The 13,991-nt window shown below is 38.1% G+C and overlaps 1 protein-coding gene across 2 annotated transcripts in view; it reads left to right on the top strand.

The window, feature by feature from the left end:
* SLC1A2 (solute carrier family 1 member 2) overlaps positions 1–12,922 on the top strand; it is an 88,400-nt gene extending 75,478 nt beyond the window's left edge. The window contains exons 10-11 of one of the 2 annotated variants that reach the window (XR_001522268.3): positions 185–2,926; positions 3,852–3,937. Coding sequence is in view for 1 of the 2 variants with exons in the window: in XM_015631586.3 (XP_015487072.1) it covers positions 185–416; positions 3,852–3,926 (307 nt within the window). In the remaining variant the exon portion in view is untranslated. Of the gene's footprint in view, positions 1–184; positions 2,927–3,851 lie in introns of both variants that reach the window. The other variant, XM_015631586.3, reaches the window with a different exon arrangement.
* The last annotated feature ends 1,069 nt before the right edge of the window (positions 12,923–13,991 follow it).

Genomic DNA, 13,991 nt, shown 5'->3' with positions numbered 1-13,991 from the left:
TCTGAACAAGTCCCTTGGGAAGGCAAGCTTCTCTCATTTCCCTTGAAAGCTCCCATCTCTCTGTTCAAAAGATACCTTAATCTTTGTGAAACAAATGCAGTAACCGTACCATAAACAGGGCTACCATGCCTTACTTTATCTTCCTCTCATTCCATTCAGCCTCTGTCTTCTCCTTCTTTTGTAGGGACCGGATGAGAACGTCAGTCAATGTAGTGGGGGATTCTTTTGGTGCTGGCATTGTCTACCACCTTTCCAAGGCAGAACTCGACACCATTGATTCCCATCATAAAGGGCATGAAGACATTGAAATGACCAAGACTCAGTCAATCTATGATGACATGAAAAATCATAGGGAAAACAACTCAAACCAATGTGTTTTTGCAGCTCACAACTCAGTCATGGTAGATGAGTGCAAGGTACCTTTCACATTTATGGATATTGAGACATGTATATAGCACTGCATGCTTTATTTTATTTTTTAACCTGCATGTATTTTTCAAATCGTTCTGCAAATAACAATGTGACAACAAGGTCCATGAACCCCAGACATTTTGAATGTGTTTAAGCAGTTCAAAAGATGGTTTTTTTGCACTCTCTTAAAACTTGTCATTTGATGGGAAAAAATCATGTACTTTGTTTACATATCAAAAGGCAAGATGCAGCGTATTATGGAATATGCCAAGACACAGAGAATATGGCATCACCTTCTGTGGACATTTACTTAATTTTCTGTGGCAACAGAGAACTTAATTGCCAACCCAAATGAAGGATGGCTGCAATTGAGATGCAGGTGTTGTCACCTGCTGACTGCCTTCATGATATGCTGTTCAGAGGTCGACATGTTGAATGCGCTTTAGCATGAGAATGCTCCTGCACTCACACAGCACGCTTCTGCTTCTCTTCTGTCAGCGTTCCTTCCCGAGGCACTAAGGCACAAACACTCTCTTCCCTCTGTAACCCCTGCTGTAACTAACATGCAATATTAACACTAATAATGACATCTTGATCAGAGTGAAGTGAGCTTGAGCAACACCACCAGTTGAATGCAAAGACAGTTTCAGGAGGTTAGTGGTTAAAAGTTCACTAAGAACCCACTGCTGGAATGGGGCAGTTTAAAATCCACAGAGAGCTTTTGAAAAGGAGGAGAAAAGAAAGCAAAACAAGATGGAACTTCTAATTTCATAGTATTTTTTTTTTTTTTGGCAATTATTAATGCTCCAGTCTGATGCTGTACACTGTTTTTGAGACAGTGGGTTTGCCAATCAGCTTACTTTAGCCATTTATCCAAACAGATTCTCTTGTATCTCCCAGTTGCCACAACTGAGCCAGTATCTAGCTGTGAACAACTGCGCTAAGTCCATTAGCACATCTCCATTTATGTTGGAAATATAATCCTATACTGTCATTTTCTCTTGTGTCTAGCCTAGCTGGAAATGTTCTTTAGAAAGATTTTTTTTTCCTAATGCTTACTTCTTGAGAATGCAGGCTAAACCTGAATTTTTAGGGGAAAAAGTAATACTGAATTCCAGGAAAAAAAAACAAACAGCATTCATCTTATCTTCAAATTTTTCCCTGAATTTTCCAAGGTTTCAATAAAGAGATTTTTTAAAAAATCATACATTTTTTCTGACATGGCTCTCCCCTTTATCTTCAGGCCACGCTTTTTCCATTTGAAAAATTTAAAAACTAAGATCTGAAATGGAAAGAGAATACATGCTTACATAAAATTGAAAATGGTCTTTAATTGATATTTCTCAAAAAAGGCAAGGACACAAGAGATTAAAATTTGAAGAAAAAAATTCTTGAAAGAAAGACACTTTTTGGATAACTTATTTTGAATTTTTTTGAAAACTTTTTAAGTTAAATAGACAATTCTGTGTTTAAGATTATGTTTATGGAATTGAATACTGATAATTTAATCTACTCCCAGTTTCTCAGATTTGTAGAGAGATCCAAGTCAAGTTAAAAAGTAGTAGCCTATTGATGCAATCAATACTTGCTGCACTTTCTTTTCTCCTTCAGTTTCTCATATTATCTCCCTCTGCTGAGGCAATAGATTGCCTCAAAACCATGGATTAGCAGTGCTGTATGTCATCATAAGCACACCCTTTAATTCAAGTTTGGGACCAGTGATTTATGAGCTAGAAATGTTTGTTCTTTTTAATTGTTTTAGGTTTGCTCTGCTTACAGTCTCAGTTTGCACTTTTAAACTCATGAAAAGAGCCAGGCTTTACTGGATTGAGCACAAGACTGACTTTGAGCAGGTCACTTCTCTTGTCTGCCAAAAGGACGTGTTGTTGTGACCTAACTGATGAGCTGTGAATATATGCTGGCACTTGCAGAGCACTTGGATCATGTTGAAGTGGTCTACAACTCCCAAGTGTTAGACTTGCAAAGGCAACAAAGAGTGGGATCTAGGGCTTTGAAACAGCCAGCTGTTAAATTTGAAAAGCCATCTCTTCATCCTGTCCAATGCGCTGGTGGGTTGAAAAGCTTACTGCAGCTCTGGTCAGGATATGGAAACACTAATCTACTAGCACACCCTTTCTATTTACTTTCTGTAATATATTCCATGTATAACACTCGTAGATTATAATTTTGCATGGTCAATGTACATAATTAATAATTAGTTTACCTTTGTATGGGGTTAGAGTGGTTGTTATTGCATGATACTTTTGTATTTTTTTTATTATCATATTTCACATGACTCTGTGTGATTTTCATTTCTGAATAAGCTGTTTGTTGCTGTATTTGCATGTTTTCCCCTTCCAATTATATAAGAAAAAGCTTGACTTTGTTTCAAAAATCAGTGCATTTTGTCATGTTTCCATGTCCCAATGCTTCCATACATCCTGTTTATCCAGCATGGGGAATTTCAGCTCTGTCTTTAAGTTTTCATTTGAAGCTGAAGATGTTAACTTACAAGGTAAGTTAGGAAAAAGTAAGCCAACTTTTTAGAATTAAATGAAAGATTCTCTCACATTATCTAGATCTACATCAGTCTTGTAAAGTTAAATTGGCATTTTACCCTTTTGTTTTTTGATTTTTTCAAGTAATTTGGCTGGAGATATCTTTCTTGAAACACGGGTTCATTTATACTGATCTCTGGAATGGAACATATTGTCCAGTGCTCACTGTGAGTTGGTAGATCTCTACAGGTCTTCTACCGTACTTAGAAGCTAAAAATTCCAGCATGTATCTTTACAGGAAAGAGTGAGGTTTTGTTGTACCTCATGTGAGATCAGTTTAGCATTACTTTGAATTTTTAATTGGACTATAGTCAAAATCTTTCACTGCATTGTTATAGTGGTATGATGAAAAATACTTTCACAACATATCTTCTCTTCCATTTCTTTAAAGGTGGTGTAATTGTAGGTGAGTTTGTATAGATACACATCTATGATTATTCTGGCCTTGCATATTTTCCATGTTGTTGCATCTGGTATGCAGCTTTGCTAGGGAATTCCACTGAAAAAATACAAAAATTTACATTAAAAAAAAAGAAAAAATCTGGTTTTGAAATAATCCAGAGAAATCTACAAGAGATAGAAAGGGGTAGAATCTGACATACTTATTTTAAAAAAACAAACAAAAACAAACTACAATGAAGGTAAAGAAAATGCAGAACATTTTTCTACTACTGATGTTTTGTAGTCATTATAATAAATGAATGAACAGGAATCACACTATTTGGGAGTGTTATGAGTTCTGAATAAATGCATTTTACTTATATAATAAGTGACAGTGTATGTAATTCCTGTAAATATCATAATCTTCTCTATAAAGCTCACTACTTTTCTTGTCAAAGTGCCTTGGCCTTTAAGTTGCTTGTTGATGATAATTACTTGCAGGTAACACTGGCAACCAATGGCAAATCTGCAGACTTCAATGTTGTTGAAGAAGAGCCTTGGAAACGTGAAAACTAAGTGAAGAAGTTCCTAGCTGCATCCTTAATAAGTCCTGAAGCTATCTTATGGCAGAAGATACCATGATTAAAGAAGATTTCTCTTTCCTTTTTTTTTTTTTTTTTTTTTTTTTTTCTATTTAACATCTACAGTTTCTGCTTAATTTTGTAACTGAAACGTAGCAAAGATCTCATCAAGTCATTGTAGTGTCTTTGCCAAGCAATGATCCATAGCCATCTGTCTCCCTTGTGTTACTGTCTGGATGATGCACCTGGAGAATGCTCCATGCAGTGCAATGCGCTCTCACCCACTTCCCCTTTCATTCAAGACACAGAGAATGTAAATGCTGCAAAATGGGAAGATCAAAGTGCCAGTACAGTTCACTACAGGGACTCAGGGTCACAGATACAAGAGAAACATACCACCACGTAAGCCTTCAAGTGTTTTGGTGACTCTTGTGGCATACCTGATCTGTTTATCACTGGATGGCTAAAATACCTTTTGAAAACATCCGTAAAGATTTCTGTTTGTTTTGATAATAACAAGCACTGTACTTTTGTGCCTAGCTGTACTTTAAATTGAGCTTAGATCCAGGGGCAGGATTAATGCATAGAAGTCAATAAACTATCCCAGACATTTTGTTAGATCAGTACAACTAAAATTTAGCATCAAGAGAAGACCTTAGATTTCTATGTGCATGCAGTGTGTTTTTATCAGAAGTCCCAGGGCAGGTGCAGCCTTTATTTTATGCTGGGGCTGTGCTGCTTTGTGACCACAATATGCACCATACAATAAAAGGCAGTATAATAACAGGGATGGTAGTTCCTTCACTAAATCTATGGCTGATGAGCAAAAATACAGAAAACCGTGGACTCAGTTGTACCATTTTTAATCAAAGTAGGTGGTACCTTACTATCCACCCTGCTCCACTCATGTCAGAGGGGTTTATCACATGGATGGGATACTCAAGTAAGGTACTACCAAGATTGATTATGGATGTTATGATTGAGTACTTAATAATGAGCTGCAGAACAAGTTCTGAACCCTTTACTCTTACAGAATTTTTGAATGTGATCATCAGTTGCATTTGCTATGAAGTGAAAGCCATCTTTCAACTATGTAATGTTTCAGAGAGTGGCTAAATCCTGAATTCATTGCTAAACCAAATTCCTTGTAAGGTGAAGAGAATTTGTCCAGGGTTAGGACTGAATAAAAATGAAACCAGAATTTCAGGATTTAGGTCAGTATGTTGAATTTACATCTCTGTCTCTTTTGCAGAGTAATAAGTATACAACTCCCTAATGTCAGAGAAATGTTTCTTTGAGCACATGTATCTGACTCAGCCTGTCAGAAGAAATTGCAGTGAGAATAAACACCTTGTGAAATTTTTTTTAAGGTGCTTGTTAATACTTAGCAATTTTAAGATACTGGTGAATACCATTATACTGTTAGCAATGTTCCATAGCAAAGCTGAGCCACGTGGCCTTGGAAGGTTCTACTCACAGAACAAGCTTTGTGCAGTTTTGGGGGAACTCTCAGAAGTTTTCAGAATGAATCAGAATATGAGCATATGGTGAACTTAAAAATGGCAAGAAACAAACATTTATGGAAATAGGCCATTCAGTGTCTGTGCTCAAGCCTGTCATGGGTTTAAAGGGGAATAATGTGTTTAACTGTAGAGTGTTACTTGGCTCTGTAGAAGCTATTAAAGTGAAAATATAATCTGCTTTTGTTCTTCTGCATTCATATAAATATCTCTGAAACTGCACACGGACCTAAGCGAGCCAAGGCTACTTGCATGATTAATGATGTGCAAGATCAAGTCCATTGTCAGAGTATCTCTCATTTAAGCAATTATCGTGGAATATTTTTCTTACCACTGTATTTTTGTCATCGCTTGAATGCCATGGCCAAGCAAATCTTAAGCAAAATGGCCTATATAATTTAACCAATATTGAACCACTGTGAATTCTGTAGGCCTCTAACATGTATTAGAGGGGGAGACCTTTCCCAAAGGCCTCCTGAAGGATCTTGAGGATTTGATTTTTTATCTTTTTGTGAAGGATGGAATTGTAAGTTGTTCAGAGAAGTGGCAGGCAGGTTGTATTCTCTTTTCTGCAGTCACTGCTATTAGCATATCCAGAGTTAACCTCTGTCTAGCTATTGCTTCCCAAGTAGCATTCACTGGGTTATGTGCCAGAAATGTGCCTGGGATGGTGTGTAGGTACTGTTAAATGTTCCCTGCTCTGAGGGTGCTGGCTCTCATCAAGTGAAATTTGCTGTCACTCGAGTGGTAGTTATATCCAAGAATAACACACAGCATGTACCCCAATTTGTATCCAGCATTCTTGAGCTGTTTCATGGCACAGCTCACCCATTAAGAGATGATTTTTCTGCCTCTCCACCACAGCAGTTTCTTAGGAGCAGCGACACTGATGGCTTGCATTGAAAGTAGCTTGAGAAAACTGGTCCATATACTTTTAGCTGTCATTTGAAACTGTTTAGCAGTTGGAAACAAACAGGAATGTCAGCAACATGTGACTAGGCAGCTCCACAAAATTACATATTGAGAAACAGTTAGAATATGCTTACAGTTATCCACTTGGGATGTAATGTCCTTTGAAGAGTGCTTCTTTGGATGGAGACTAGGGAAGGAAGGAATGCAGTGCTAGAGAAACCCCACCCACAAATGGGAGAATAAATTTGGATCTTTTGATAGGATTAGAATAGCAGACTGTGATTTTAAAGTGGTAATTCTGTAGATACAGTAACTCAGGGATTTTTCAAAATATAATTATGATGGTATTTCTCTATTTAAATGTGGATGTGGGAAAAGGAGAAATGTTGGGTTTCGTGTATTTCTCTGCTTGTAGCCTGACTGAATATTTAATATAGTGCTACTCCAGTTCAGCACTGTATTAAATCATCAAAAAGCTTTCCATTTCTGTGGGAAAATGTAACTCACTCTTGGCTTTCATTTCTCAATTTGCTCATTCCACGAGGCTGGGTTGCTACTTAACTAAATAAACAGAAAATAACCCAGGGACCGTCCACTTCAGCTAATCCAAGGTTCACGTTTCAGCAGGCAGTGCTGGTTACTGGCCAGCCTCCTTTTGCTTTCACTAGGAGTCTCAATGCATTAATTTGCATCTGGCAGTTCTTTTTGTATCTGCTCACAGTGCTGGGGTGGCAAAGTTAAAAAAAAGCTCAGTGAAAAGTCATTTGTTTTCTGTGTAGTTCATACTAACATTGTTTTCTGCATTTGGTGCTCTGTCAGTTCCCCCCACCTTTGTCTGTGCAACTGTGATATCCTTTGACCTTTGGATTGCTGGCAGCACATTGGCACATGGAAAAGTCTAGACCAGGCAAAGACTCAGTTCATTGCATACTAAATGACATACATGCTTACACACTTGCTTTATGCATTTACTGCTGAAGCTGGGTCAGCATTCTCATAGTATCTGTTCACTGAAAGTAAAGCACACAGCACGTTAGAACTGCAGGAGAGGTGGAGCACTTTGCCGCTTAAATTGTTTCTTCATTGCTTCCCTTGAAAACAGCAGCTGCACCAGCCTTTTAAGAAATGTGTGTGGGTCTTACACACAAAGATTCTTCAGATAGGTAGGGCAAAACCCATTTGGTCCTATTGCAAGATGTGCTCTTTCCTTTTGAATTGGTGAGAAACTCAGTACACCTTTGAAAAACTGTTTGCAGTAGTAAAAACTGTGTCTGCAATGCTTTGACTACGTGAAAGACCCATTGAAATCTGTGGGAGTCACAATGTTCCAAGAAAAGTCAAGTCCCTTCCTGTCTCTCTTAAGTTATAAGACATTTCACAATCCCATCCTAGGGAATAGTCTTCATCTATTTATAATGAAGTTGATTCTCACATCCAAAAGGTTTCTGCCAAGATACTACTTTTATACCTAATTGTTTCAGTGCTGCAAGTCCAACACTGAATTTAAACTCAGCACAAAAAAAATGCTGATTTTTCCCATGTTGTTTTGTTTTTTTTTTCTGAGATATAGCTGATCTCAATTTCTTTCTCAAAGCACATGGAATTCAGGACTTGATGCCACTTTAAAAAGTAGGAGTAATATAGATTTCTCATTTGTTTTCCATCACTCCCTAGGTCACTAGTTTTCCAGCAGTAGACATGCAGAAGACTAGACTGTTCATCTGAGAAGCTGAGGCATCAGCATGTGAACAAATTTATTCTGGTGACTTGCCTGGATTTTCTTTGTTTCCTTGCCTTCACTTGTGTTATTGCAGCCTTGTTGTAGCAACGCAGCAGCAGTCGCACAAATTGCCATAACTATAGGCAATATTAAACCTCCCCTCTAACACTCACTTCTCTCTTTACCTTTAAAAAGGCTCTGAGCTTTAGTACTGAACCCGTTTATGAAGATGTAAAGGTATAACTGTTTCTCATCTCTTTAATTTCCATTCAGCTTTTTTTATTGCTGCATTTGAATTAATTTACTGAAGGATAAATAAGGGCACTTTATAAAAATGTACTGTAATATTATTCTCTTATGAGCCTGAAGACTATCTCGATTTTATTACTGTGACTTTTAAGGCCACAATTAAAATTTTTTTCATACTAGCCATTATGATAGGTGTATAGTCCATTGGGACAGTTCACCTCAGCTATAATTCAGCATATAAGATTATGTAGAAGCTCCTGTTCCCAGCAGAAAGCATTCTTGGAAAGATGAGTTATTTTCTTCTCTCCAGTAATATTGGTGACTTTGAAGGGAAAATACTTACCCAGTTATCTTTGTCTAAAGAATGATACGGAGAGTGTAGTTTCAAGTACCAAAAAGAACAAAGTATTTACAATAGTGAAGTGTCAAAGGCTGTCAAGCTGTAAATTGTTCAGTCTTGCCATGCTGTTTTTGAAAATGTTGTGTTCTTGCTCATAATTTTCCTTAAGCAATGCATTTAGTGTGTATTCCTTCCAAAGTCATCAATCTTTCTTCCCCCATGGGCACCAGGCCTGTGTCTCCCCCCTGACAGCACACAGACTTGAGGCAGGACTCCTGGAGGAGCCCCTGGGAGCAGTGCCTGGTACAGGCTCTGCAGTGGGTGCCTCCCTCAGTTTTTCCTCCTGGTCATACTTTATGTTCAATGGAAATCTGCTGCTATGAATGAGTCAAACCGCTGCTGATGCCCAGGTGCTGGTAATTCTTCTACTTCTCCTTTGAGTGGCCTCCCTGGCACAAGGTTCTGAGGAACTGTCCCTCACAGGTGCCCACCATCCCAGAGACATCTTCCATTATGTAGGGGAAGCCCAGTGACTCCTCACTAACGGGCTGATATAAATCTAACGGATAAAGTGCAGTTACAACTATGAGTCTTACATAAAAGCCAGGTTCCAGACATTGGAAAAGCCTAGAGCACATGAACAAGCCACTGAGTAGGTCTCTACTGGTCCAGGATGGACATAACCAACAGCCTAATGCACAATTTGGGGAGACAAGAAGACTTGTGATGTTTCTCACTTCACCCAACCTTTGATCCCCTTTCATTTCTAACTCCATCCTGCTGCAGAGCCAATGCTGATCAGTGCTAGAGCATCCAGTCCTTCTAGTCTTCTACTCAACATTGAGGAGTCCTGCAACTGTTTCTGATGTTGTTCTGTGGCACACACCATTGCACGAAGGGAAGCTGTCACAGGCAGCATCACACAACCTGGATTGTCTCGTACCTGTATATTGCTTTGTACATAAATAGTGTAGTCTGCTGGAATTTTTTTATCGTTCTTTTCAATTCCTTTTTCTACAGTTTTTCAAAGACTGTATGCAAACTGTGCTTGCATATTGATTTTGCAGTCAGTATTGTAGATTATAGCATTTCTGTGTTGGTATTTTGTATGGACTTGTGAGTTCTTGTGTACTTCAGGTTGTCCTTCCTACTTAAAGACAACTGCAGACACTTCCATCCAATATATCCTGCTCCTTTCTTAAATATATCTTATTTCCTATGATCCAGTATGAACTCTTCTTGTAGAATGCATCAGAAAAAGCTGAACGTGTATTTATAGTGTTAAATATTGTGTGCTCAACACTGATTTAGTGAAGAATAGTACAGGTTTTAGGGGTTTGTACTTGTTCCCTGGAAACTACAGTGTAGACTGAATTAAATTACCTAGTATCTGTAATTTACAGACACACAAATATTTTCTTAGAATGTTTTCTATGGGATCATATAAGGTAGGGAAGTAATCCTTTAAAGGTGATCAAAACCAGTTTTCTTATGACATTTAGGATCAATGAAATATTTTTATGTTAGTTTTGGTGATGAATTATAGACAAAGCACAAAATGCAAGAAGCAAATAAGAATTTCAAGATGTCCTTAAATGCTGCAGTCCATCATGGAACAATACTATAATAATCTGAGCAATCTTCTAGATTGACTGTCTTGGGCAATCGTCCCTCACTTTTATAATTTTTCCTGATGTTACCTTTGCCAAATCCTGCAGTTCTTCCTTAGGACCTGTTAATGTATAACTGACTGGCTCAGAATGCAGTTTATAGAAAATAGATCAGGGTAGGCAAAAAATATGCTGTCAGGAACCCCACCCATCTTGCTACAATACAGTGTGTGTGAGTTCAGCCTGCGGAAAAAGTTCAGGATTTTGCCACCTAATTTTGCCTTCTTGAAAAAGGACCAACAGAACCACCATGGGACCAGTGTAATTGGGTAGCATCCATACAAATACCTCCTGTTTTCTTAAGTATTTTTTAGAGAATAACCACTATATTTTTCAACCCAAATGACAGTTACTTCTCATTTTGGTAATTTCTTCCCATTAGGCAAATACCTGTTGGCATTAAGGCCGTGGCTATAATAATTTCAACTTAATTAATAAGGAACAGTTTTTAGAGGAATAAAAATAATATAAATATTCATAACAGCTATATAACAAACAAAAATAATCTTCCATGGCCTACTAGCTCTTTGACTGTAATTCAAAACACAGAAAACATCGAATAGGAAGGACTGCTGTCCCAGTATGACTGATACTGGGTATCTCTTCAACTATTCAGAAATCTGTGGGGCCATGTTATTCTGCTGAGGTTTTGGAGCCTAAGTTTCTAGTAGATATATATATGTAGGAAGTGTGTTGATATGCCCTTGTATTTTGATCTATATTGTATTTTAAATCAGATGTAACAGGTATTAACTTAATAGGAATCACAGGTAGAATAGTGATGAGTTACTAATAGCTGTAAAACCTTATTGATACCAGTTTTGACATTTTGTTGAAGCATGATGTCCAGTGCCTCTCTGCACTTAGTGTAGATAATGTAGCTATCAACACGTAATTTCAGTGAAATGGTGTATACAGTATGTGTAGCTTTAAATTAATTTAATCAGTTTCTGTGTGTTGAGACATAGTAGAAAATTAGACTGTGTTTTAACATTTTGTTCTGCTTTCTCTTTTTCATTTGTATCTGGGTTTGTTTGTTTTGACCGTTCAACTGATTAGGTTCCACAGCTTAGTAACTAATTTATCTGTCTCTTATGGAGTACCCAGTTTTAATAACATTCAGAATCATGTATGCAGCCAGATCATTGTAAATATGTTAATTTTAGTTTTCAACTATCTAACCAGTATGGTGTGTGTTAGAAGCTGCATGTGTGTAGTTCCTTGGCAGTGAGTGAAAGTGATCCCAGCATAGATTTGCTGCCTGGTGAATACACTTGTTATGACATAAAGAATTAATGTTCACCTGGAATGACAAGCCTTTGTTTTATTTTCTTCTTGTTTGCTTGAAATGTTTGGACTCTTTGTCACCAGAAGTTTAGTAAGTCACCATTTAAATTGGCACAATGAATGAAGAGAACTGCATCTAACTGCATTCCTGTTGGATGCCTGGGCTGCTTTTGGCTCCATGCATCACTCAGCCCTTAGTCACGTCAGGGCATCACAGGATCCCTCTGAGTCACTTCCAGTCACTTCTTGACCACAGATGCCAGGAAAGCAGAGCAGTCCCACAGCTGTGACTGGGCAAGCCTGCAGGCAGCAAGGGGCTGCCAGTTCTCTCCAGAGTGCCTGAGAAGTCCAAGTAGGAACCTCTGCTTCATCCATTCAGAGGAACAGTCTCTGAGAAAGGTGAACACACTCATGGGCAAAGGGGCACTGTTTCTTTCATTGTTAAAAAGGGATATTAGCATTTATTGGAAAATAAATACCAAACTAAATGCTTCTGAAGCTCCTGTGGTTGTTGTACAAGTCTGTTATTTACAAAAGTATGTCTGATAATAAAAAAAGATGATCAACTACATAGTCAGTGGCAAAAATCTAAAATCAGAGCTAGCTGCAGTTCAGATCTATGAGAAAATAGAACCTTGCAGCAACAAGAAGCTGATTCATTCCTAGATTCTCTGGACCTGGATCATATAAATATAATCATCCCCTCTAGACAGAAAGAAATAAAAATTAGGCCCCAAAGCACAGAAACTATCCTTCTTGGTGATTCTCATTATGATGCTTCAGGATGAATTGCACACTGGAGTACTCTGTGCTGCCTGCTCATCATCTCTTGCCCCTTCTCATTAAGGTGACCAGGCATGAACTGGAATGTTTTGCGATGTTCTGTTGTAAAAAGGATTAAAAAGAAGAGGGATAAGGTTGGTCTTACACTCAGAAAGTTCCGGAGATTTTGAAATGACATACTGTACAGTATCTATAGCACAGTTTGTTTAGAAATTAATAAATGCAGATGATAAAATTTCTCCCAACCCTGGGCTCTGTTCTTGTATATTGTAGTTGGAATGCCTTGTAGACTGATTCTATTTTTGTAGTTCAGGTCCTTTCCTCTTTACAAGGATTGTTAGTCATTGGCTTTTAATGCTTTCTTACAGAGTGAACTGATTTCTGTAACTTTCATGTATAAAACAAACTAGACATTCTTTCTATACTGGAAATAGTCATGAATATAATGTTTCACTAAGTGTTGTACCTCTTATGTACATATCATCAATAAATGTTGATTCATAATTTTCATGGCTTACATCTGTGAATTTTAATTTCAGCCTGGGCTCAATATGGGAATGCTTTGTGTAGAAGTTTAGATAAAGCAGTCTGATGAGAGAGGCTGCCTGTTCTGATAACTACATGCAGGGTAGAAGATGGGCCTGACTTTGCCAAAGAGTTAGAAATCTCACCCCTCACTTTATCCTCCAAAATATTCCAGGATGCTGGCTGCAAATGAGCTCATTTCCCACAAAGGCCAGGATTCACTAACTTCAGTTCTTGGCAATGAAGCCTAGAGAAGTGAAAAGACATGTTAGAAGAGTAGGAGGACACAAATCAATGGCTGCAGTTGCTTTAGAAACCTACTTCCCTCCCCTGGCTGCTAAAAAATAAATCTTTTATTCATAGCCTTTCTAAAACAAAATAATAAACAAAGCCCGTAGCGGAACTTCTGAGTTCTTTATAAAGAAATCAACAGTATTTAACACATAAATTAAGAGGTCTCATGGAGTGAACCATGGCCCAGTGGAGTGGCAGTTGCCAAGTATGGAGAGAAAGCTCCAGCATTTATGCATGCTCGGAATAGCAGGCGCTACGGAAATAGCACAGCTACCGGTGTGTGATAAAGGCACAACCGAAACCTCGGCTGTGAGCACTGACTGTGTGCACAACCCTGGGCTTATTTCTTCTTAATCATCCACTTGAGAAATTTCCAAAGAAATCCAGGCATGGCAGGAAGTGGCTTTGGCAGTGCCTCAGCTGGCAGTCTGCCCTCTGAGTCAGTAACGAACCAAGTCCTGATGTGGTGCTAGGAGGATCTTTAGGTAAAAAATAAATCTGGTTTACTGAAAAAGTAAATCTATCTCCTGCCATTTTGATACCAGGGCAAAAACGCTGATGAGGCCTGTGTTGCTAAGAAATGCATTCTGCTAACAAAATTCCTCACTGAAGTTTTTCCAGGATGCCCATCACTCACATACTTCATGTGTACTCTGTAGGTTCAGATTCCTTCCATAAAAGGAATCTGTCTTTTCTTCTGTTACACATCAGAATAAAAGTTTAAAATTAAAGGCTCAACACCAACCTGTGTATGTTGCTT

Source organism: Parus major, chromosome 5, assembly GCF_001522545.3.
Source record: "Parus major isolate Abel chromosome 5, Parus_major1.1, whole genome shotgun sequence".
In the NCBI taxonomy this organism is placed as follows: domain Eukaryota; kingdom Metazoa; phylum Chordata; class Aves; order Passeriformes; family Paridae; genus Parus; species Parus major.
The sequence above is the reverse complement of the archived record's forward strand: the minus strand, read 5'-3'. Positions and strand labels throughout refer to the sequence as shown.